This window comes from Oncorhynchus mykiss, chromosome 26, assembly GCF_057628025.1.
Source record: "Oncorhynchus mykiss isolate SJ-2025 chromosome 26, ASM5762802v1, whole genome shotgun sequence".
Lineage (NCBI taxonomy): Eukaryota > Metazoa > Chordata > Actinopteri > Salmoniformes > Salmonidae > Oncorhynchus > Oncorhynchus mykiss.
Window position 1 is genome coordinate 25,795,862 of NC_143047.1, and position 26,064 is coordinate 25,821,925.

Consider the following 26,064-nt stretch of genomic DNA (forward strand, 5'->3'; position numbering starts at 1 on the left):
CGTGCACCAGCTGTTATTTACAAAAATACATAGTCCGCCGCTCCTTGTCTTACCAGATGCCACTGTTTTGTCCTGCCGGTAGAGTTTATAACCAGCCAGCTGTATGTTGAATGTATCGTCGTCGTTCAGCCACGACTCCGTTGAGCATAAGATATTACAGTTTTAAATGTCCCGTTGGTAGTTTAATCTTCCGCGTTGGTCATCGATTTTATTCTACAAAGATTGCATGTTTGCTAACAGAATGGAAGGAAGTGGGGGTTTATTTGATTGCCTACGAATTTTCAGGAGGCAGCCCGCCCTCTGGCCACTTTGTCTCAGCCACCTCTTCACACAAATCACGGGTATTTGGGCTTGTTCCCGAGAAAGCAGAAAATCATTCGCATCGGGCTCCCCAGACTCGTTAAAGGAAAAAAAGGATTCTGGTGAGTAATCGCAGTCCTGATGTCCAGAAATTATTTTCGGTCACAAGAGACGGTAGTGGCAACATTATGTACAAAATAAGTGAAAAAATAAGTTATAAACGAACAACAAACACAATTGGTTGGGGACACGTAAAACGTCAGCCTTCTTCTCCGGCTCCATTGTTACATAAAACAGCGACCATTTTAAAATAACTATTAAGTAGCTATCTGCTTAATCAGTCTAGTTTATTTCTGTCTGTCTGGTGAACCGGTGTCCTTTCCTCTAGTCTATGGTTTCACTAGGTTACTGTTAACAAGCCTGTGCGTGGAAGCATCCTGGCACTGTTTGCAATGCTGTGACTTCCCCAGATTCCCATAGCGTGCAAAAGGCTTGTACCAAAGTTCCTCTTTACAATACGTGTGTGACTAAGATCAATAAACATTCCCCCCTCGCTGTGTCTGCTCCTAAAGAGGTTATGCAAGGCCTGGCTTACGTGCCCTTCTGTTCTCAGTCTCCTCACCCTCCCTCTCTCCTGCTCAGCACAGGACCCCCCCCACAGGAAGCCATGTTGTTCCAGTGGCAGTGCGCTTGGAAGGGGCCAGGCCATATCAATTGTGGAAGCACTGTTTACCTTTTGGATTTTTTATTTTAATCTCCAGATTCTTGGGCCAACAGCCAAGGGAGCTAATGCACAAATTGCATGAGCCTGAAGTTCTGAGTGGCAGGGGCTGGGCTGACCCTTTCACATCAATGCCATGCCCCAAACCAGCCCCTTAGCAGGGGGCCATAGAAAGAAAGGGAGGTGGGGTTACGAACTACTTATTCAAGAACATGGGCTGTACAAATGACTTGTAATTATCTGACAGTATTTATGGGAGATTTAGGATGGGAATGTAGGAATTAAATGAATTATGCATAGTCCTCTGCAAATCGAGTGGATTATCTTGGATCCAAACAGACCTTGATAAATTAAGAGGGTAATTGGGGGGAAAAAATTGCTTTAAAAAAATAAAATCCATATATACATGTTATCAGTCCTTTGTTTTTTCCCGTGCCCCTGGTACATACCATTAAGTGTACAGTAAAGCTCTTCCTTCCTGTTCTTGATTGGACTGACACACACACACACACACACACACACACAGAGGGAGTTGTTGCGGGTGACTGACATGGTTTTCCTTCTGTCAGTCTTACCTTGCATGTGAAGACATTTCTCTCCACACAACACAGCAACATGTTGACAAGCCTCACACGCTGTCACAGCACTCTGTCATTCACTTCAGTTTTGCGCCTGTGTGTTTATCTCACCGGTGTCATCGTGATTCATTTTTCTGTACGAGTATTGGCCAACATTTGCTTGTAACATGTGTAACTTTAGTATGTGTCATGTTTAATCATTGTTTGAAATGTAGTTCACCGTGAAGTTTCAGTCAATTCTTTTTCACATGGCTCAAGTTCATGTTTTGTTCAAATATCTCAGCTCTCCTTGAACCTAAGATTCTTACACCTCTCCACATTTTCACATCAATTCTATCAGACACTAGTACTAACTTGGTGTTCATTATTCTCTGCTTGACTTGGAGCATTGCCCAGTGCATTCAGGCATCTGATTCACTGAGATTTACAATAAACCTGTAGGTAATTATACTCTGTGTGGTCTCATTGTAAAATGTTTGACTATGTTGAAAAGCCAATGCACACATATGAACAGATTTTTTTTTTTAAGCAGTCCCTCACTCCCCTCCATTGTCGAAAATACATTGATATAGTAGCAGGTCTCAGATCAGTCGGTGTGATCGGGTGACAATGCCATTGTGACAACAGTAGTGTGTACGTGACTTGACGGAGAGTCTTGGTGTGTATCTTGCGTGAGAGCCTAAAGTACCTAGCTGTCAGTGTGACACTTGCGTGCGGCTGTGCCTCTCTCGCTCTAGGTTAGCGTGAGACCTCATCACAGTTAGGGTTGAACACCCGGTTTTTCCAGTTATTTTTTTTTCAGTTGGTTCTTTTTGATTTGTTAGTGCGCCATGCATGTATCTAAACATTGTGTGTTGTGGATTGTGTGTTGGTAGAAAACTACTAGCCTGTATTATTAATGTGCTATTGATGTTGCTTGTTATATAACTGTAGCTCCTGATACAGCCATAGGATAAGATCAGTATTGAGGACACATTAGAGAGCAGACTGGAGTCCTGACAGAGATTAATGGACTCCAGTCTGAAATATTACCCTCTTAACTGGGATTAATGTGCACCATAATTTCTAGTCAGGCTATAGGCATATTGTAAAAATAATGTGTAGTTAATCATCCTCCTAATGTCTTGATTCATATTCTTCAGGTCCTCCAGCATCATCTAGTAACCGAGGGCCAAACCAAGCCACGCCGAAGAAGAACGGAGTGAAGAACGGTGGAGGGCAGATGAGGCTCAGGGACGACGAGTGTTTTGGTGCTGACATGGACGAGGGTCTGGACACAGACTTTGACTTTGAGGCAAACCTGGCACTGTTCGACAAGGCAGCCGTGTTCTCGCAGATTGATGGCACAGATTACAATGGGGCACGTTCCCGTGGTACGCCCGGTGGCGTATGCGGTACACCCACACGTTACCGTCACGACGAGAACATCCTGGAGGTCAAACCAGTCGTCTACCGGCAGATCACGGTCCCACAACACGGGGGCAAAGAGTACTGCACTGGTAAGAGAGAGAAAACACAACACATTGGCTCCATTCACATTCACCATGGGAGAGAGAGAGAGAGAGCGCACCCTCCTCCATTCACATATATATCACACATCCACATCTAGAAACCTGCTGCCCTGAGGGTTAGACAGATAGAACACTCTCCATTCACATCTGTCATCACACATTCACTTCCAGAGGCCTGTCTGCCAGTGCCCTTAGGCCCTGAGTGTCTCTCACCCCAGCCGCTGGATCTATTGAGGCTACAGTAGACCCATGGGTTTGGCTAAGCGAGCCAGACTAGTGGAGAGACAGGACATTGTGTACAGTTCTAAAATAGGCCCTTAAACTAACATGCAAGAAGAAAAATGCCCCAGTAATTGGACGCAACCGTGAGGAATTACAACGGTGTCGGTATTCTCAGTGAAGCCCATCGGGCTGGAGATGTGATGGGGGAGAGATATAGGTTCCGGTCACAGCCCAGCCCATGTGCAGCGTGCGGTGAAGAGGCTGAGCCTCTCCCTCTCAGTAATCACTGCTGGCTTCTCCCTAAGGAGTGACACACCCACCGTGCACACACACCTAATGAGCTAGTCTTCTCTGTCCATACAGATACTATAATGTTTTTCGTGTAGCTCAGAGATGGGAAAACCACTGTAGATTGGTGACCCATTCAACCAAAGAATCGGGATTTACCATTAAAAATATATATATTGTGTCCCTCTGTAAAATTGAAAGAATTGATGACCGACACAAGTTCTACCCTCAGGATGTTTTCTGTTGCATGCGTGTCTTGCGGACTGGTGATAATGAGTGTCGTGTTTCCTTTGGAAACTAGTTGAATTCCCCCTCCATGTCAGTGACTTTAGACAGAAATAGTGTAAGTTCTCAGAGTGACAGTGTGGGTCTAATGTAGGCCTACCTCTTGTGCTTCTGTGATGCAACACTGAAACTCTTTGCTGGTTGTGGGTTTGACTGTCTCCTATAGGCCAGAAAGGGCCTCCCACTTCCGCAACGTGCTGGGCTGGCTGGGATCCTACTCTGGTTGCTCTTTTGATTGTGGCAGCAGGTGACTTTTGAGCTCACTGCCATGCAGTCCCAGTCCATCTCTGGGAAGAGGAGCTGCTCTTCCACACCTCAACAACACTCTTTAAGTGTGTTATATAATTGGTTTCATACAGGAGATAAGTGAATGGCACACTATGCTAGGCCCCTGGCCTGGATTCCAAGGTGTGACAAGAAGAGCAACACCTATCACTCTGGCTCTGCTGGACCAATCACTACGCTGTAAGGATAGGGGATCAGTACCAGTCAAATCTGGTTTCTGGTGTTGGCATAAAGTGGTATAGGTCTTAGTGGAACACAAGCACACACACGCTCACACACACACTCACACACATGCTTGCGCTCTCCTTAGGGAAAAGAGGATAGCGATGCCAATACCATCGCTATTAGTCATATAATGCATTTTGTGCCCCCATGGAGATAGGAGTGTTTTGCTTCTATTACCAGCTGACTAAATACTCCCAGACGAAGATATTACACTGATACACCTCGCTGGATAGCTTAATCCACCACATGACTCACTACATGCATGTGAGCCCTGGCCTCAAATAGCCCGCTACACTACAGTACATACTGTGCCGACATACAGGTATGTGCAAAGTGCAGCAGTTCTTAGAAAGGGTTATGACGTTGGCACTTTTTTCTAAGAAGCCTAACATGGCCGCCAGCCAGCGTTATCATGGCGACAGCAGTGCGGTGACTATGAAGACAACAATGCGGGCCAGGTGGCCATTAAAAGCCTTGCCCCTGGTGCTGAGAACTGGGAGCTGAATGTGGACGCTTTTCTCTTTTTACCGAACTGGCTGGGCAGGTCTGCTACCTCTGCCTCTTTCTGCCTGAATGCTGTCATGCTAAGCCCCATCCTCTGTACCTTGTAATTATCAGACCGCTCTGAGCTTTACATAAACAGCACCTCTCATAGTCACACACAGGTTACCACTCAAATGGCACCCTATTCCCTATATAGTGCTCTACTTTTGCTAAGGGCCCATAGGGAATAGGGTGCCATTTGGGATGCAACCACACTACATGTGGAACAAACCCTTACCCTACTCCAGGCTGCTTTCACCTGAATCCATTCCTATCCACTGTAAACATTTAAATCAACAACATGAGACAACAGAAAAGGGGTTAGGAAAACAAATGTTTGGCGTTGGGATAACATATTGTCTGTCTGCACATAGACATGTATGTGGTGCATCATTGGCCTTATTATTCAGTTTCGGTGGAAAAGGCATAGGTCTGCTCTCCTTTGCTAATTCCTATGCGTGTTAAACCACTCATCAACACGTTGGCACCTTAATTGGGGTGGACGGGTACATGGTAATGGCTGGAATGGAATAAATGGAAAGGTATCAACAACATCAAACACATTCAGTTTGCTCCGTTCCAACCATTATTATGAACCTTCCTCCCCTCAGCAGCCACCACTGCAACACATGTACTCAAATCTATTCACTGTAAACACACTAAAGCCACAGAACAAATCACTGCCCTGCAAACTACCTTTGAATTAGAGAGTGACAGGAGAGCGAGCTGAGGACGAGTATGTTATTCACAACTATTGATTCCCCTGGTCCGGTGGCATGAGAGCAAATGGAACTTTATATTTCAATTTTTGTACCTTTTTTCTCCCTAATTTCGATTTTGTCTCATCGCCCGGCCAAACCCTCCCCTAACCCGGACGATGCTGGGCCAATTGTGTGCCGCCCTGTGGGACTCCCGGTTGTGACACAACCTGGAATGCAGTGCCTTAGACTGCTGCGCCACTCAGGAGGCCCTCAAATGGAACTTCCTAATCAATTGACCTGCATTAATCTTAGTTATGAGGGCCGAGGTTTTGGAGGGTCTGGAATGTTAGAGGCTCGCAGCCCCTTGGTACTGCAGCAGTAACAGGCTTGTAGTCTGGAGGAGCCTTGTGAAACCTCACTCCTTGTTCTCTCTCTCTCTTTCTCCCCCCCCCTCACCTTCCTCTCTCAGCACCAGCCCTAATCACCCATGGCCCGCTTCCACCCTGCGTGTGTGTATTGATTTCAGCTTCAATGTTCTCGTTGTCATGCTTGAAGAATTGCTTCCAGGTCAGTTTATTTTACTGCGGCTGTGTGCTCCTGGCTACCCGGTTGAGCATTGCGTGTAATGGAGTGTGAGAGAGAGAGTACACCGGATCAGGGTGGGGTGCTCTAGCAGGGGAATTCCTTACAAACACATCTAGCTGGGGGGATGGTCAAAAGGCAATTAGATCATAGTGCAACTCCCACCTCTCTCTCTCCTTTTCCCTCTCCTCAGTGGCAGGTTGCATGACAAGGAGCAGTTAACTTTGCTGTGTGCTTTTCTCTCACATGATTGTCCGAGGAACGGTGCAGCAGAGTAGACTGGGTTTCTCCCACCCCACTGTAGTATATTACCTGTCTTTGGATTGGAACAGTGGGAGGGATGTGGAGATACGAACAGGAAAGAGATAAGGTTCATTTCACCCAGGCACGACATCCGTCTATCTGCTGTTTGCAGGTGTGTGTTTGCATGTCACACTGCGTGTGTTATGCCCTGAGTGATATGCCTGTGTGTTTCTGATAGCTGCATACGTGCCTGCATGCACACAATACATGAGGAGCGAGGCCACGCTGAGCACTCAATAGCCAGGCCAACGCTTACCTGCTTCACTATCAAAGGGATATTGAGCCGTGCAGCCCCTTTAGCCAGTCTTTGTTCCTCTCTAGACTAATGTGCCATGGGCTATAGGTAGAGATTAGCACAGGGCTCTTTAAAGGGCTCTGTGAGCAGCTACCAGAATAATGACATGGTTGTGGCAGTACCTAGGAACCATGTTCCCTGGGCTGGTCTTTCCTAGATATCCTCTACTGTTGTTGAGACACAGACCTGACCAGAGTAGTAGAAATATAGATAGATATCTATATAAACACACACACACACACACACACACACACACACACACACACACACACACACACACACACACACACACACACAGAGTGTATTCGGAAAGTATTCAAACCCCTCGACTTTTTCCACATTTTGTTACATTACAGCCTTATTCTAAAATTGATTAAATATTGTTTTTCCTCAATCTACACACAATACACCACAATGACAAAGCAAAAACATGTTTTTAGAAATGTTTGCTAATTTACAAAAAAATTGAAATAATACATTTGCATAAGTATTCAGACCCTTTACGCAGTACTTTGCTGAAGCACCTTTGGCAGCGATTACAGCGTTGAGTCTTCTAGTCTTCTTGACTAGTCTCCTGCTGCTGAAAAACATCTGCACAGCATGATGCTGCCACCACCATGCTTCACTGTAGGGATGATGCCAGGTTTCCTCCAGACGTGACGCTTCGCATTCAGGCCAAAGAGTTGTTGGTCATCGGGTTGTTGGTCACCTCCCTGACCAAGGGCCTTCTCCCCCAATTGGTCAGTTTGGCCGAGTGGCCAGCTCTAGGAAGAGTCTTGGTTTTTCCAAACTTCTTCCATTTAAGAATGATGGAGGCCACTGTGTTCTTGGGGACCTTCAATGCCGGAGACATTTTTTGGTACCTTTCCCCAGATCTGTGCCTCGACACAATCCTGTCTCAGAGCTCTACAGACAATTCCTTTGACCTCATGACTTGGTTTTTGCTCTGACATGCACTGTCAACTGTGGGGCTTTATATAGATAGGTGTGTGCCTTTCCGAATCATGTCCAATCAATTGAATTTTCCGTAGGTGGACTCCAATCAAGTTGTAGAAACATCTCAAGGATGATCAATGGAAACAGGATGCACCTGTACCAATCAAAAGTTTACCTACTGATTCCAGGGTTTTTCTTTATTTTTACTATTTTCTACATTGTAGAATAATAGTGAAGACATAAACTATGAAATAACACACATGGAATAATGTAGTAACCAATAAAGTGTTAAACAAATCAAAATATATTTTATATTTAAGATTCTTCAAAGTAGCCACCTTTTACCTTGATGACAGCTTTGCACACTCTTGTCATTCTCTCAACCAGTTTCATGAGGTAGTCACCTGGAATGCATTTTTTATTTTTCAATTTAACCTTTATTTAACTAGGCAAGTCAGTTAAGAACAAATTCTTATTTACAATGATGGCTTACCCTGGCCAAACCCGGACGACGCTGGGCCAGTTGTGCACCGCTCTATGGGACTCCCAATCACGGCCGGATGTGATACAGCCTGGATTCGAACTAGGGTGTTTGTAGTGACGCCTCAAGCACTGAGATGCAGTGCCTAAGACAGTTGTGCCACTCGGGAACCCAATTAACAAGTGTGCCTTGTTAATTTGTGGAATTTCTTTCCTTCTTAATGCGTTTGAGCCAATCGGTTGTGTTGTGACAAGGTAGGGCTGTATACAGAAGATAGCCCTATTTGGTAAAAGACCAATTCCATATTATGGCAAGAACAGCTCAAATAAGCAAAGAGAAACGACAGTCCATCATTACTTTAAGACATGAAGGTCAGTCAATCTGGAACATTTCAAAAACTTTGATAGTTTCTTCAAGTGCAGTCGCAAAAACCATCAAGCGCTATGATGAAACTGGCTCTCATGAGGACCGCCACAAGAAAGGAAGACCCAGAGTTTCCTCTGCTGCAGAGGATAAGTTCATTAGAGATAACAGCCTCAGAAATTGCAGCCCAAATAAATGCTTCACAGAGTTCAAGTAACAGACACATCTTAACATCAACTGTTCAGAGGAGACCGAGTGAATCAGGCGATCATGGTCAAATTGCTGCGAAGAAACCACTACTAAAGGACACCAATAAGAAGAAGAGACTTGCTTAGGCCAAGAAACAAGAGCAATGGACATTATACTGGTCGATATCTGTCCTTTTTGAGATTTTTGGTTCCAATTGCCGTGTCTTTGTGAGATGCAGAGTAGGTGAACGGATGATCTCCGCATGTGTGGTTCCCACCGGGAAGAAGAGTATTCAAGGAAAAGCAGCCAACAAGTACTCAGCCTACGTGGGAACTCCAAGACTGTTGGAAAATCATTCCAGTCGACTACCTCATGAAGCTGGTTGAGAGAATGCCAATTGTGTGCAAAGGTGTCATCAAGGCAAAGGGTGGCTACTTTGAAGAATCTAACATCCTAAAATATATTTTGATTTGTTTAACACTTTTTTTGTTTACTACATGCTTCCACTTGTGTTATTTCATAGTTTTGATACCTTCACTATTATTCTACAATGTAGAAAATAGTAAAAATTAGTGTGTGTGTGTGTACACACAGTTGAAGTCGGAAGTTTACATACACTTAGGTTGGAGTCATTAAAACTCGTTTTTCAACTACTCCACAAATTTCTTGTTAACAAACTATAGTTTTGGCAAGTCGGTTAGGACATCTACTTTGCATAACACAAGTCATTTTTCCAAAAATAGTTTACAGACAGATTATTTCACTTATAATTCACTGTATCACAATTCCAGTTGGCCAGAAGTTTACACACACAAAGTTGACTGTGCCTTTAAACAGCTTGGACGATTCCAGAAAATTATGTCATGGCTTTAGAAGCTTCTGATAGGCTAATTGACATCATTTGAGTCCATTGGAGGTGTACCTATGGATGTATTTCAAGGCCTAACTTCAAACTCAGGGCCTCTTTGCTTGACATCATGGGAAAATCAAAAGAAATCAGCCAAGACCTCAAAAAAATTGTAGACCTCCACAAGTCTGTTTCATCCTTGGGAGCAATTTCCAAACACCTGAAGGTACCACGTTCTTCTGTACAAACAATAGTACGCAAGTATAAACACCATGGGACCACACCGCTCAAGAAGGAGACGCATTCTGTCTCCTAGAGATGAACGTACTTTGGTGCAAAAAGTGCAAATCAATCCCAGAACAACAGCAAAGGACCTTGTGAAGATGCTGGAGGAAACGGGTACAAAAGTATCTATATCCACAGTAAAACAAGTCCTGTATCGACATAACATGAAAGGCCTCTCAGCAAGGAAGAAGCCAGTGCTCCAAAACCGACATAAAAATGCCAGACTACGGTTTGCAACTGCACATGGGGACAAAGATCATACCTTTTGGAGAAATGTCCTCTGGTCTGATGATACAAAAATAGAACTGTTTGGCAATAATGACCAACGTTATGTTTGGAGGAGAAAGGGGGTGGCTTGCAAGCCGAAGAAGATAGATGGCATCATGAGGGAAAATTATGTGGATATATTGAAGCAACATCTCAAGACATCAGTCAGGAAGTTAAAGCTTGGTCGCAAATGGGTCTTCCAAATGGACAATGACCCCCAAGCATACTTCCAAAGTTGTGGCAAAGTGGTTTAAGGACAACAAAGCCCTGACCTCAATCCTATAGAACATTTGTGGGCAGAACTGAAAAAGGCCTACAAACCTGACTCAGTTACACCAGCTCTGTCTGGAGGAATGGGCCAAAATTCACCCAACTTATTGTGGGAAGCTTGTGAAAGGCTACCCAAAACATTTGACCCAAGTTAAACTATTTATAGGCAATGCTACCAAATACTAATTGAGTGTATGTAAACTTCTAACCCACTGGGAATGTGATGAAAGAAATAAAAGCTGAAATAAGTCATTCTCTCTAGTATTATTCTGACATTTCAAATTCTTAAAATTAAGTGGTGATCCGAACTGACCTAAGATAGGGAATTTTTACTCTAAGGTGTATGTAAACTTCCGACTTCAACTGTGTGGGTACATATCATTTGTGTGTGTGTGTGTAGTCTTGGAACTGAGTTTTCACTCAAGTCAAACTCTCCCACACACGCTAGCCATCATCATTGCACACAGGTGTACCAACGAGTACACCTTAACCACCTGTTTTCAAGTTTCCCCTTTGTCATGGTACCTTTATGTTTTGGGTGAGTCCTCTGAGGTGTGGCGGTAATGTGTGTGGGCCTGGGGGGCTGCTGCTGGTGTCTTTCTCAGCCAAAAGCTCTGGTTATGGGGATGCTGAGGGATCTCAGCAGGGATGAGCTGGAGCGTGTGAACCCAGCCCCTCCAGAAGGCTGTGGTGGATAGCTAGGAGAGGCAGCTCAGTTTGCATCCTCATGTTTGTCATATTTTTAAAAAAGGCTGCCAATCTGTTTGTTGTTGTGTCGGACAACAGTGACAAATGAGGGGAAGAAAGGAATCCTTCCTCCCTCTGTGATGGGAAAGAGGTCAGGTCAAGGGAACTGGCTCCTCACGTGAGGGGATGTGCTGCTTTTACATAAACTCCTACTCCTTGAAGATGTCCTGTGTGTGTGTGTGTCCTCATCGTGAAAGTTCATGTTGTTGGTGAATTAGGCCTTGTAGTTCCTTTTGATAATGTCTAGTCACACTGATTATGAGGATTCTATACAGTTCTATTTTTAGTACCATTTCCATATATTTTGGGGGAAAATCTGGAACTTTTTAAAAACTTCGTCTCTTCTCATAGCTACATATATTATAATCTGGCACAATAACAACTAATACATGTTTATTTTACCATCTTGTTTCTCTCGCTCCTCTGACTGTAGACTCTGGCCTGGTTGTCCCCAGTGTGTCCTATGATCTTCACAAGTGTCTTCTGGCCTCAGCGGAGCGGCATGGCCTGTCTCTGGACCGGAGGCTAGAGATGACTGGTGTGTGTGCCAGCCAGATGGCCCTCACTCTACTGGGGGGCCCCAACCGGTGAGTGGCTGGGTGGGCTCCCTCTACGGTGGTGACATCACATCACATGCAACAGGCTTCATTGATATCAGAGTTGTATTCAATAGGCACAAAACTAAAGAAAATGGTTTGAAATGGGGAGGTACTACAATATCTGAACTTGCCCAATAAGAAATGTTAGTTTTTGCTTTCAGTTCCAAGACATTTTGCTACGGTGTGCCCTAATGAACATGACCCAGGTTTATACAAACATGCCTTTGTCCTCCTATTTAAAAAAAATATATATATATATATACAGTGCCTTGCGACCTTTTGCCACATTTCAGGCTTCAAACAAAGATATAAAACTGTATTTTTTTGTGAAGAATCAACAACAAGTGGGACAATCATGAAGTGGAACGACATTTATTGGATATTTCAAACTTTTTTAACAAATCAAAAACTGAAAAATTGGGCGTGCAAAATTATTCAGCCCCTTTACTTTCAGTGCAGCAAACTCTCTCCAGAAGTTCAGTGAGGATCTCTGAATGATCCAATGTTGACCTAAATGACTAATGATGATAAATACAATCCACCTGTGTGTAATCAAGACTCCGTATAAATGCACCTGCACCGTGATAGTCTCAGAGGTCCGTTAAAAGCGCAGAGAGCATCATGAAGAACAAGGAACACACCAGGCAGGTCAGAGATACTGTTGTTTTATTTATTTATTTTTTATTTTACCTTTATTTAACCAGGCAAGTCAGTTAAGAACAAATTCTTATTTTCAATGACGGCCTGGGAACAATGACGGCCTGTTCAGGGGCAGAACGACAGATTTGTACCTTGTCAGCTCGGGGGTTTGAACTCGCAACCTTCCGGTTACTAGTCCAACGCTCTAACCACTAGGCTACGCTGCCGCCCCAATGTGAAGAAGTTTAAAGCCGGATTTGGATACAAAAAGATTTCCCAAGCTTTAAACATCCCAAGGAGCACTGTGCAAGCGATAATATTGAAATGGAAGGAGTATCAGACCACTGCAAATCTACCAAGACCTGGCCGTCCCTCTAAACTTTCAGCTCATACAAGGAGAAGACTGATCAGAGATGCAGCCAAGAGGCCCATGATCACTCTGGATGAACTGCAGAGATCTACAGCTGAGGTGGGAGACTCTGTCCATAGGACAACAATCAGTTGTATATTGCACAAATCTGGCCTTTATGGAAGAGTGGCAAGATGAAAGCCATTTCTTAAAGATATCCATAAAAAGTGTTGTTTAAAGTTTGCCACAAGCCACCTGGGAGACACACCAAACATGTGGAAGAAGGTGCTCTGGTCAGATGAAACCAAAATTGAACTTTTTGGCAACAATGCAAAACGTTATGTTTGGCGTAAAAGCAACACAGCTGAACACACCATCCCCACTGTCAAACATGGTGGTGGCAGCATCATGGTTTGGGCCTGCTTTTCTTCAGCAGGGACAGGGAAGATGGTTAAAATTGATGGGAAGATGGATGGAGCCAAATACAGGACCATTCTGGAAGAAAACCTGATGGAGTCTGCAAAAGACCTGAGACTGGGACGGAGATGTGTCTTCCAACAAGACAATGATCCAAAACATAAAGCAAAATCTACAATGGAATGGTTCAAAAATAAACATATCCAGGTGTTAGAATGGCCAAGTCAAAGTCCAGACCTGAATCCAATCGAGAATCTGTGGAAAGAACTGAAAACTGCTGTTCACAAATGCTCTCCATCCAACCTCACTGAGCTCGAGCTGTTTTGCAAGGAGGAATGGGAAAAAAATTCAGTCTCTCGATGTGCAAAACTGATAGAGACATACCCCAAGCGACTTACAGCTGTAATCGCAGCAAAAGGTGGCGCTACAAAGTATTAACTTAAGGGGGCTGAATAATTTTGCACGCCCAATTTTTCAGTTTTTGATATGTTAAAAAAGTTTGAAATATCCAATAAATGTCGTTCCACTTCATGATTGTGTCCCACTTGTTGTTGATTCTTCACAAAAAAATAGTTTTATATCTTTATGTTTGAAGCCTGAAATGTGGCAAAAGGTCGCAAAGTTCAAGGGGACCGAATACTTTCGCAAGGCACTGTATGTTTCTTGTATTGTTGCCGTGGTGATAAAATGTAGTGAGGTGTATTAAACAGGCAAATAACCTTGGGGTGCTCCCTGTAAAACACTGATCAATGAAACTCTGGATGTATTGGCCTATTAGAGGTTTTGAAGCCACCGGTCGGACATATTGGTAGTCCTCAGAAGAAGCAGTCCTCCATAGGAATGAATGGAATTATATGTCTTTTGGGAACGGGCAGAAAGCCAAATAATGCTTAGATTTTTTTTTATGTTCAAAAGCTTGAATAAGTAGCTACTGGTTATCCAATGTGATGCAACCGTAACAATATTGCACCTTTAGCTTTAGCTGAGAACCCCTCTATTCGTTGATTTTAATTTTACTGTCTGGTTGGATTTTGTGCTGCTCTTAATGAGGGACTTGTTTCCGCCTGTGAGGAGGTGTTGCTACAGTTCAGGGATATTCTAACGGGTAGTGGTATGATGGCTAGCTAGCTGAGCCCTTGTCCACACTTGGCTAGCAGAGATACCTAGCTTACAGACCTGAGGGACAAACAACCTGACCCAGCAGCAGCTGCTACTCCATCTAAGCCAAAGAAACTGAGAACTTTGGAGAGCTGACAGGAGAAAAAACGATAGAGCCCGGGCCAAAACTAGAGTAAACCTCAGATTTGCGTTCACACAGTGGAGAGAACAATGAGAGTTGAAGGGATTCAAAACTGACAGTTTCCATTTTTTCAACTGAAAAGGTAAGGCATTGTTAGGTAGATAATAATCTTTCTAGATATAAAGTGAAATGATGGTTTTGATATTTAGTTATAAATATGTATGCAAGTGTTTATTTTGGATTACTTATTTTGATTGTTGTTTTCAAGCCACGCATCCAATAGTTTGTAAACTCAGCAAAAAAAGAAACATCACTTTTTCAGGACCCTGTCTTTCAAAGATAATTCGTAAAAATCCAAATAACTTAACAGATTTTCATTGTATAGGGTTTAAACACTGTTTCCCATGCTTGTTCAATGAACCATAAACAATTAATGAACATGCGTCTGCGGAACGGTCGTTAAGACACTAACAGACGGAAGGCAATTAAGGTCCTTAGGACACTAAAGAGCCTTTCTACTGAAAAACACCAAAAGAAAGATACCCAGGGTCCCCGCTCATCTGCGTGAACGTACTTTAGGCATGCTGCAAGGAGGCATAAGGACTGCAGATGTGGCCAGGGTAATAAATTGCAATGTCCATACTGTGAGACGCATAAGACAGCGCTACAGGGAGACAGGACGGACAGCTGATCGTCCTCGCAGTTGCAGACCACGTGTAACACCTGCACAGGATCGGTACATCCGAACATCGCACCTGCGGGACAGGTACAGAATGGCAACAAAAACCTGCCCGAGTTACACCAGGAATGCACAATTCCTCCATCAGTGCTCAGACTGTCCGCAATAGGTTGAGAGAGGCTGGACTGAGGGTTTGTAGGCCTGTTGTAAGGCAGGTCCTCACCAGATATCACCGGCAACAACGTCGCCTATGGGCACAAACCCACCATCGCTGGACCATACAGGACTGGCAAAAAGTGCTCTTCACTGACGAGTCACGGTTTTGTCTCACCAGGGGTGATGGTCGGATTCACGTTTATCGTCAAAGGAATGAGCTTTACACCGAGGCCTGTACTCTGGAGCGGGATCGATTTGGAGGTGGAGGGTCCGTCATGGTCTGGGGTGGTGTGTCACAGCATCATTGTAATTGCAGGCAATGTCAACGCTGTGCATTACAGGGAAGACATCCTCCCCCCTCATGTGGTACCGTTCCTGCAGGCTCATCCTGACATGACCCTCCAGCATGACAATGCCACCAGCCATACTGCTTGTTCTGTGCATGATATCCTGCAAGACAGGAATGTCAGTATTCTGCCATGGCCAGTGAAGAGCCCGGATCTCAATCCCATTGAGCAAGTCTGGGACCTGTTGGATCGGAGGGTCAGGGCTAGGGCCATTCCCTCCAGAAATGTCCGGGAACTTGCAGGTGCCTTGGTGGAAGAGTGGGGTAACATCTCACAGCAAGATCTGGCAAATCTGGTGTAGTCTATGAAGAAGAGATATGCACTGCAGTACTTAATGCAGCTGGTGACCACACCAGATACTTACTTTTGATTTTGCCCCCCCTTTTTTGTTCAGGGACACATTATTTAATGTCTGTTAGTCACACGACTGTGGAACTTGTTCAGTTTATGTTTCAGTTGTTGAATCTTGTTATGTTCATACAAATATTTAGTTTGCTGAAGATAAGCGCAGTTGACAGTGAGATGACGTTACTTTGTTTATTAGCTTTTGCAGCTTATTAGCTGACTTTGACATTGTTATTTTTTTTCATTTGAATATAACATTTAGCTTCACTAGTTAGTCCTAACTAGCTACCTAATTTATGTGTGTAACGTTGCTTGACCTTGTTATATTTCTGTGGTCTGAAAGTCACGCTGTGATATTAGCTAGCTAGCTATTTCACACACTACTTTACTGGCACGGAGTAGCCATGATCATAATTTTAATTTCAGATACACAAAATGAGACACAATGCAATGGTTTGTTTGATCGGAAGGGTCTAGTTTTAGAACCTGTCATTTCATTGGCTGGATTTTCCAAGATTCATTGACGAAACGGTGTCAACTTCACGTCTCTTCTTCTTGATCTGAATGCCCTGTCTTTAGTCAGCTGTTGTACAACACCACATTCTAAAACTAGCTAGTTGTCTCCTGTTGGCTGTTGTATCTGAACTGGACTTCATTGCTTGACGTCAAAGCTCTTGAAAATATCTTTAAACCTGAAATATTATTTTTCAGTCATGAAAGGAATAAATTGCCATCAACACCAAGCAAGCCTGTTTCCAGCCCCATCATCGTTGAGTATTGAAGCAGAATCAGATCGGTAAGCACAGACTTGAGCTAAATATTTTTGACCATGTTGTCTGTTCCATCATGTTGTTTCCCCTAGCTAGCTAAGAACAATAAGTAGCATCTTTTAATGCTATGCATCTATCTAGCTAAGCTGTTTAGGAAAATGAACTGCACAGGATTTACTTTCATTATTGATGACATTCTAGCCCAACATTATCCTACTGCATAGAGATGTTACTATGTTCTTCCCCGTTGGAGCTGTCTGGCTGAGATGTAAACAGACAGCCCAAAACATATACATGCATTGAGTGTATGACTGTAACATGACATTACATGAAATGACTGGAAACATTAAGTCCTTATTCTGTCTAATAGCCTACTTCTCCCATGAATGTATTTACTCTGAATATCTAAGACCTGATGGTTATCAAAGGCAATTCTTTCATAGTTGTCAAATGGTAAAATTGTATTCCAAATTGGAATTGATGGGGAATGTTTTATTTGATGTCTGTCTAGGTCAGGGATGGGCAACTCCAGTCCTCTGGGGCTTGATTGGTGACACACTTTTGCCCCAATAGGTTACGGGACTCATCCGATGGCATTGAGGAGTTTACCACATCAGTCACCGGCTTCATTAAGTGCATTGATGATGTCGTCCCCACAGTGACTGTACGTACATATCCCAGCTAGAAGCCATGGATTACAGGCAACATCTGCATCCGTACTGAGCTAAAGGCTAGAGCTGCCGCTTTCCAGGAGTTGTACACTAACCCGGAAGTTTATAAGAAATCTCTCTACGCCCTCTGGCGAATCATCAAACAGGCAAATTGTCAATACAGGACTAAGATCGAATCCTGCTACACTGGCTCTGACGCTCCTTGGATGTGGCAGGGCTTGCAAAACAGATCTGCGTTCTTACAAACAAGAATGCATATATTTTAAGCAGGAAGCAGGAGAATGGAGTTATGGCCTGATTTGCCTAAGGGAGGCCATTGTATGCGGAGTAAAGGTGATCTAGAATTTTGTTGCACTCTACAGTTCTGCACTGATGGTAATGAAAATCTATAAGACAAAATACTCACCAAATATTATTCTCTTTCAGCTAAAGGAGATTACAATAAGTCTTGAAGGTTGAGTGTCTACGCATTGAAAACTGCACAGGACTACACCTACATCCTTGAACTTCAGGGAGCAGTGTTGAGAACACTAGGTTCTCAATTGTGGATACCAAGGGGAATGATACTGAGATCAAATGAGCCAAGACTCCCTGAAGTGCCACCACCAACAACGGATGACCTGCTACAACTTTGAGGAGACGTTGACCTGCAACACATGATGCAGTTAGCACAGCTTTGAGCGTGGAAGGACCTGAGCTATCCATTTAGTCAGACTTGTGTGAAAACCTACAGAGTACTCAGAAATGTTGTTCAAAGAGTTGGGACTACAACCAAACATATATAAATCATATAAATAAGGGATGTTAGTGTGGGCAACAATAAACTTGTGTGAGAAACAACATTTGTGCATTCTTTATCTTGCAAATTGGTGTCATTATTGTATTTTTGGGATGGTTTTAGAATTATTTACTTAACTGTTCTGTTTTCCTGGATATCTATGCTCTTGTCGGTTTTCACTTCAAATTAGCAGACCCACAGGTGGGTAGATATCCAGAAAGATGGCTGGACCACAGTGGTGTAAATACAGTACAAAACAAGTTGGTCTGATTACACAGATCAGGTCAATTAAAGTTTAATTAGGGAAATGAACAAAAATACAAGGTAGTATCTTTAAACTTCTTGAAATAACAAAGACACTGTGTCATGAAAACCTTCTGATAAAGTACTGAACTGATGTCACCCAGACCAAGGACAAGATAAAAAATGACTTCTAAAAATGTCACCAAATTGAGTATTTTTCTTAATTGGCATCCAAATGAAGAATAAAGTACAGTGTTGTCATGTCATGGAAAGTGTTCAACTGTTATGTAAACATACTTGGTAATAAATAACTGAAATAGTGCAGTTGTTGAATGGCAGCAGTTTTGTTGTACGGTGCAGGAGTCTCCCTGCAATTCAGGCAGTTGCACCAGTGAGATTATCCGCGTTGTGGAATGTCTGGAGATCCTAGGATAGCTCTCCGGTACTCCATGATATCAAAAATATTTCCAGTTAGACTGGAAGCATGAACTTAATTACAGCGTGCAGCCAAATGTTGTGTGATATGTTGTGAAACAGGTGAACAGTACCACAGGTGAACGATTTTTTACTAACCTTCATCTCAGCCAGCCTCTCCTTGCAGTCGGGCAGATCTTTTCAAATTCTTTCTGCAGCCCTGCCTGTGCCTTTGGACAGGCTACGGCTCTTCAAAACTGGAATCCTACAGAAAAGAAACATGTACACAACACTATTAGGATTGTATTGTAATGTTCACGACATTGTGTTTTTTATGAATAACCAATATTGATTTTCATGCAGAAGGGTCGAGTATCACACTTCTGCAATCACTGCATCTTCATATGTAGCAATAGCTCTCGAGAATCAAGGGGCCATCCCAATAATGTTATTAGGTCGCTAGTATAGGAGTCCGAAGGGCAATGGAATTAATGCATACAAAGTCAAGATTATTTTACATGAATGCAGGTCTATGAAGTCAAAAACATTTTACAGTTATTTTTGTAAGTTAACTTGCTAGCTATCATCAGATTGCTATTTAACATTGTACCAGGCAGGGACATTCACGGTAACTATTCTCAACCTGCTAGCTACCTTGACATTGCTAACATTAGCTGCCTTTCTGGCTGAAACAACGAGAATATTTTTTATTCTAATATAAAAATGAGGATTGTAGACGGGGTATAAAAAGCCCCCTAGGGGGCCCAGGAGATAGTTTGGGAAACCCTGCACTAGATAACACAGGAGGTTGGTGGCACCTTAATTGGGGAGAACGGGCTCGTGGTAACGACTGGAGCAGAATCAGTGGAATGGTATCCAATACATCAATCACATGGTTTCCAGGTCTTTGATGCCAGTCCAGTTTCTCCTTTCCCGGTCATTATTATGAGCCGTTCTCTCCTCAGCAGCCTCCACTGCTTGATAACACCGCCACAGCGGATGTTGATGCCAAGTCATCCCATCTGTGACTACCGATGAGTACTGGGGTTTCTGGGAAATCGGGTTAAAATCTTGAAAGAATACAGCATTCTTGCCAGAAGGGTCTCCAAAAACATCTGTACACACAGTTGCACAGTAAAGATTTAAGTATATATTTTTTTGTAGTGGGGACAATAACATTATTACTTTGTAAAAATTCTACTTTACAGAAATGTTTATATATATTATTTTTTGTGTGGTTTTGTTTAGCTCACAAAATATAATAAAAAAATAATAGAATAAACATTGTAAAAACAAATGTAGCCATTAAGAAATGATTAACATTTTTTACAATGGTGGGGGAGCACCAAAATGGAAGCGTGGCTTCAAAACAGTGCCCCCCCCCGTTCGTCATCTAGTGTATCTAAAAATTCATTCTCACTGTTAAGTCAAGAATGTCTGACAGGCTGTGAATCTTCCATTTCCCCACTGCTTTAGGCTTTTTTCTTTGTGCGTGTGAAGGAGTCAATGCAAACGCCATATTTATGATGAATAGACAGTAGCTTTAGCAATTAATCATGACAGCTAATACTTTGCATGGAAAGGTGTAGCAGCCTATTGAAAGCGTGAGGTGTTTATGGACACAATGCTCCACTGATCTTGATTACAATGACTGCAGATAAAGGCTTCCTCTGGTGTTTATGCTGTAGTTGAAGAGTTGTGTTTTTATAAGAAAAGGAAACCCTTGCACAACAACCAGTTTATTACCCATGCACGCCTGAGGTGATGATAATGCTCCTTTTGTTTGCAGTGTGTGGAAACTGCAGATCATGATGTTCAGATCAGTCATGATTGTATTCTGCACAATTAATTATCTCAATGAGGACAAAGTTTGTCTAATCCACCAGAAATCGCATCTCCCAGGCCTTGGCTTGTACTATTTGTATTGATAAGAAATCAAAATAAGACAACAAAATCACATTTGTCTCTTGGATGTCCCCAGGCTGACACCTAAGAATAATCACCAGTGTCCCACGGTGGCCCTGCTGTGTGGCCCCCATGTCCAGGGGGCCCAGGGCATCAGCTGTGGACGGCACCTGGCCAACCACGAGGTGGAGGTCATCCTCTTCCTTCCCAACTTTGTCAAGATGCAGGAGTCCATCACCAATGAGCTCTCTCTCTACAGCAAGACCAGCGGCAAGCAGGTGGCCAGCATCAAAGGTACCGACTTATCCTGACTAACAGATTTGTTCTCTGTTCACAGATATTATCAGCTTTTTAAATCATTAGATGTGATGAGACTGTAAATGGAAAGGTAAATGAACTGTAGATAGTGAAGATGGTAAATCCACTTCCTTGTGTTTTTTTTGTTCGCATGAGCTGAATAAAAAGTCCATTGTTTTCTAATCTAGAGTAGACACTTCCCTCTGTTATATACTGAACAAAAAATATAAACACAACATGCAATAATTTAATAGATTTTACTGTTTATATAAGTAAATAAGTTAATTGAAATAAATTCATTAGGCCCTAATCTATGGATTTCACATGACTGGTCCAGAGCATCCCAAACATGGGTGACCTGTCTGACTGTGCAGGCCATGAAAGAACTGGGACATTTTCAGATTCCAGGAAGTGTGTACAGATCCTTGGAACATGGAACATGCTGAAACATGGTGATGGAGGCGGATGAATAGCACAACAATGGGACTCGTCACGGTAACTCCAATTGCCATCGATAAAATGTTGTGTTTGTTGTCCGCAGCTTATACCTGCCCATATCATAACCCCACCGCCACCATGAGGCACTCTGTTCACGACGTTGACGTCAGCAAACCACTCGTCCACACACCAAATTCTCCCAAAAACATTTGAGGCAGTTTATGGTAGAGAGATTAACATTACATTCTCTGTTAACAGCTCTGGTGGACATTCCTGCAGTCAGCATGCCAATTGCACGTTCCCTCAACTTGACATCTGTGGCATTGTGTTGTGTGACAACACTGCACATTTTAGAGTGGCCTTTTGTCCCCAGCACAAGGTCTAGCTGAGTAATGATCATGCTGTTTAATCAGCTTCTTGATATGCCACACCTGTCAGGTGGATGGATTTTCTTGGCAAAGGAGAAATGCTCACAAACAGGGATGTAAACAAATGTGTACCCAAAATGTGAGATAAATACGCTTTTGCGTAATGAACATTTCTGGGATCTTTTATTTCAGCTCATGAAACATGGGACCAACACTTTACATGTTGCATTTATATTTCCGTTCATTATAGTTAGACACAAGGCGAAATTAGCTAGACACTGTGAAATCTGTGTTGCTTGTCTGCTTTTAACAGCGGTACACTGAAACAATGTTGCCCTCTGCTGGAGAAGCTTTCAGTTCAAACCCTGATCTCTGTCCCTCTCTCTCCTCCCAGACCTGCCGGTCAGCCCGGTGGACCTGGTCATCAACTGTCTGGACTGCCATGAGAACGGCTTCCTAAGGGATCAGGCCTGGTACCTGGCGGCTGCGGACTGGGCCAACCAAAACAGGGCTCCAGTACTCAGCATTGACCCTCCAGTGAGTGGCCAGAAGCAGGCCGTGGAGGCCAAGTGGACCCTGTCTTTGGGCCTGCCCCTGCCTATAGATGGTGGGGAGGCTAGGGTCTACCTGTGTGACATCGGGGTGCCCAAGCAGGTGTTCCAGGAAGTGGGCATCAACTACCATTCGCCCTTCGGCTGCAAATTCGTTATTCCTTTACACTCTGCATAGCAGGACCTGCTACAACCTATCAGCCCTGGTTGTGAACAGGATTGTGTTGTCATTCTAGTGAAATACAGAAGGCCTTCTTAGAGGGTGATGTGTACAGTTACTGAATAAAGGTTATGGGGGAATTTCAGAATGTGCACTTAATTGTATTGCTGGTTGGTATATGTTTTTCCTTTGCTCCCGGGAGTATATCGTGGGCCACGGGAGAATGGTAAAGCTCCAAGAGGAGGGCTTCCTGATAAGGGCTATGTGTGTGTATTGCCCTCCTCTAATAGCCAGTCTGAGTATGTTATGTTTACAGAGAGCTGACTAACCACTAGGAGTCAGTCTCTATCTATAACCCCTGACCCTGACCATGTGACCAGCCCTGGGCCTGAGACATACTTCCTGTTTCCTACTGTAGATTGTGTGGACTGGAGACCACAGGACCTGGCTGACCCAGTGCCCCACAGCAGAGCTCAATCTCTCTCGCCTCTCTGGGAAAAGCACTATGATCTGAATTGGAGGTTTTGCTTGAAATGCCATATTCTCACTAAATTCAATTGGTGTGCTTTTCTTAAATGGCACTTTTTGGTCAACATCGATTGTAGCGATATTGAATTGAAATGTGTAATTTAGCTAGCACTAGTATCAACTCGAAACACACTCATTTGTTTGTCCGCTTTTCTCTATCTAAGAAAATGTTTTAAGAATTGGTCTGTTTTTGAATATATGGAAAAAGTTTTGGATTTGTTTGAGTGCATATATTTTCTAAGCTGAATCTGGGCTATATTTTTAACAACACTGCAATGAAAGATGTAAAGTGGTGCTCAACACTTTTGTTTCAGTGTATTTGTGTTATCGAACAAACAAATAGTTTCTCCGTCTTTTACACTTCTCATATGAAATCATATCTGTTTGACACCTGTCAGATAAGGCCACATACAGTCTTATAATAGTTTACACAGGTATGCATATGTATCTGTTAAGTAGCTATACACAGTAGACAGGTACACAGGCTCTACCTCTGCTGCCGTGACTGTCTTCTTGCTTCAGGTTTTGTAAACATGTCATTTGCCAAGCAGTACCATTTAGTTTACACTGAGTATTACAGCATTTGTCAAGAAACAAAACATTTAAGTTACTTTTCCTAGTAGTAGCCATTGTACCATTTTTAATTCACGTTCAGATAGGCTTGGGTTTGGGTTTATTTCATTTGTGTTGGCAATAGGCCATTTCAATTCTGAACACAAGCGTTAGATGTGTAGCTAAACAGAGGGGCCACAGCGGATTTTACATTCGCTTGAGCCAGACTTGGATTTGTGTGAGACGTTCGGTGGTTGTGTAAACAGATCTGTGATTGCAGACCTGTTTGGTCACGTACTGGCCAGGATGTCTGAATTATGTTTGCAAACAATTAGCAATTTTTGCAAACACTCGGTGCATCTTAGTATGGAGTGCAGACCAACTGTTTTAGGGAGCTTTTGTGAATGGGTTAGATTTAGGTTTGGCTATGTTTCTCCATGGGCATTGAGGCTGACTGCTTTCTTAAACTGTATTATACACTTTTTTATTCTAAATACAATTATTGGTGTGTTTTCACATGTTTACTTTCATGAGTAGTGGATGAGGATTGTTCTGAATTGATCGGGTTACAACTTTGCAAACATTCATATGCAACCATTCATATGACTATGTCTTGCCTGTGTATCTGCTACATTTCCAAACGACTAAATCAGACTATTGTTAATAGTGCATACAATACATGTAATATAGTGAATCAATGGCATCTGTTGCCAATTGTGTTCTAGCTGGTAGGACTCTGAGTTTTCATTTGTTTTTGTTTGTCTCTGGTAATGTTGCTCAATAATGCTGTGTTGCTCAACAATGTTGCGCAATGAGCCTTCTCACTTATTACAAGTGTATGTAGCCTATTTTGTATGCCATCTCACTTGCAGTATCTGTAGTTGGCACCGCAGTATCGACATAACATGTTATGATGTGAGAATAGAACAAAAAAATATATATTTATAAAGCATCCAAATCACTTATTTTAGACTAGTTGTTGGGCTTCTTGAGGCTGCTGCTGTTGTCAGCTTTGAGAGGAATGCCATCAGATGGCCTGTTCCTGCATGCGATGCCAGAGAGTTATGGATGCTGAGGTGTGAAGTCTTACAGGAGATTTTGTGTCACCTAAAAGTGCTACTTTCAGAAATATTTCCCAGGGAAATGATGGTCTTGTATTGTGACACTCCAGCCCAGACAGATATATTTTCAAGTGATTTATGGTCATATTGTCACAAAAGATTTGCCAGAAAACAGGCCATGTTTTCACACGGCCAGTTAGTCATATTCTTAAGGACTCACAGTAATTGTTTTTGGGAAGTGTCCTCTTGGTAGCTAGCAATGGGATAGTGGCTGATCTCATGATGTCGGAACTAAACCATTTTTGTTTGATCAAGTCATTACAGATCTAATATTTTTTTTAAACATTTTGTTTAATTAAGTTTATTTTTTAAGGAATTGGTGTGTAAACTGGAATAATAAACGTTATCCTTTATCATAAAGGAATTTCAGCAAGGCAGATGAAGCATGTGACACAAGTATTTGTAACTGTGTATGCAGGTCTGGTCCAAGTTGACACTGTTCTGCATACTGAGATCAAGCTTGAGAATTCTTGACTGCACAGGAAATATTACATTTTTTAAAGGGCCTCAATTTTTCAAAACACTTCCATTTCAAATGCTGTTAACCTGTTTGTTGTAAAAAAAAATAAAAAAAGACCACTTCATCCATTTTTATATATAAAATACAGGGAGGTAGAATGTGCCACATGCACTACTTTTGTAGGAATTGAATCTTGAGAGCACATTTGATTTATTTAATTTGTGTTATAGCTAACCCACAGACCACAGCTACAATGTTGTTTTGGGTGGAAAAACGTTTGTTACAAGATCATGTGTGGGAGTGTGTATAGTCATTGTTAAGGTTCTCCAAGCCACACTTTTTATGAAGCTGCAGCAAATGTACAGTGTTTTTGTTTATTAAATAGACATGTGGTTACTCTTCATGTTTGTGTTCACATATTATTTGTATGGTGGGAGTACTGAGGATGTATTTTCACAGGTTGTCCACCAGATGGTTCTATGTAGCCACAACCTAAGGAAGCTACAAGGTAGCCTATGTGCTGTGCTGGGTGATTGAGCGATGCCAAAAGTTTGCCTCTGGGAAACCCAGCCATTTTTAATGATGCTTCGTGCTGGCAGCTTTGAGATGATAGCATGAATGCAATAGGTGGCAAAAGTCATTAGAATTGATACTGCCTTGGATAAGATCAAGCATTTCATTCAAATTGTAAAAAAAAAAAGAGAGTTACTGACATATCAGTAGTGGAGGATCATAGCATTAGGTATTCTTCTCTCTCGATATATTTTTCCTGCAAACTGCAACTTGGCCGCATTCTGTTGGATATATTATTTT

General features: G+C 42.7%; 1 protein-coding gene and 1 long non-coding RNA gene across 6 annotated transcripts in view; one reads left to right on the forward strand and one right to left on the reverse strand.

The window, feature by feature from the left end:
• LOC118944477 (uncharacterized) overlaps positions 1-19,857 on the reverse strand; it is a 28,763-nt gene extending 8,906 nt beyond the window's left edge. Inside the window, exons 1-2 of the long non-coding RNA XR_005039815.2 lie at positions 19,690-19,857; positions 19,031-19,136 (exon numbers count right to left, since the gene is read on the reverse strand). This is a non-coding gene — a long non-coding RNA (uncharacterized LOC118944477). The remainder of the gene's footprint in view (positions 1-19,030; positions 19,137-19,689) is intronic.
• LOC110506702 (enhancer of mRNA-decapping protein 3) overlaps positions 1-25,651 on the forward strand; it is a 32,394-nt gene extending 6,743 nt beyond the window's left edge. Inside the window, exons 4-8 of one of the 5 annotated variants that reach the window (XR_016492305.1) lie at positions 2,742-3,098; positions 11,658-11,811; positions 16,707-16,791; positions 17,277-17,769; positions 17,863-18,281. Coding sequence is in view for 2 of the 5 variants with exons in the window: in XM_021586516.3 (XP_021442191.3) it covers positions 2,742-3,098; positions 11,658-11,811; positions 20,853-21,070; positions 22,274-22,608 (1,064 nt within the window). In the remaining 3 variants the exon portion in view is untranslated. Of the gene's footprint in view, positions 1-2,741; positions 3,099-11,657; positions 11,812-16,706; positions 16,792-17,276; positions 17,770-17,862; positions 18,282-20,852; positions 21,569-22,273 lie in introns of those variants that run through there. The other 4 variants (XR_016492304.1, XR_016492303.1, XM_021586516.3 and 1 more) reach the window with 4 other exon arrangements.
• The last annotated feature ends 413 nt before the right edge of the window (positions 25,652-26,064 follow it).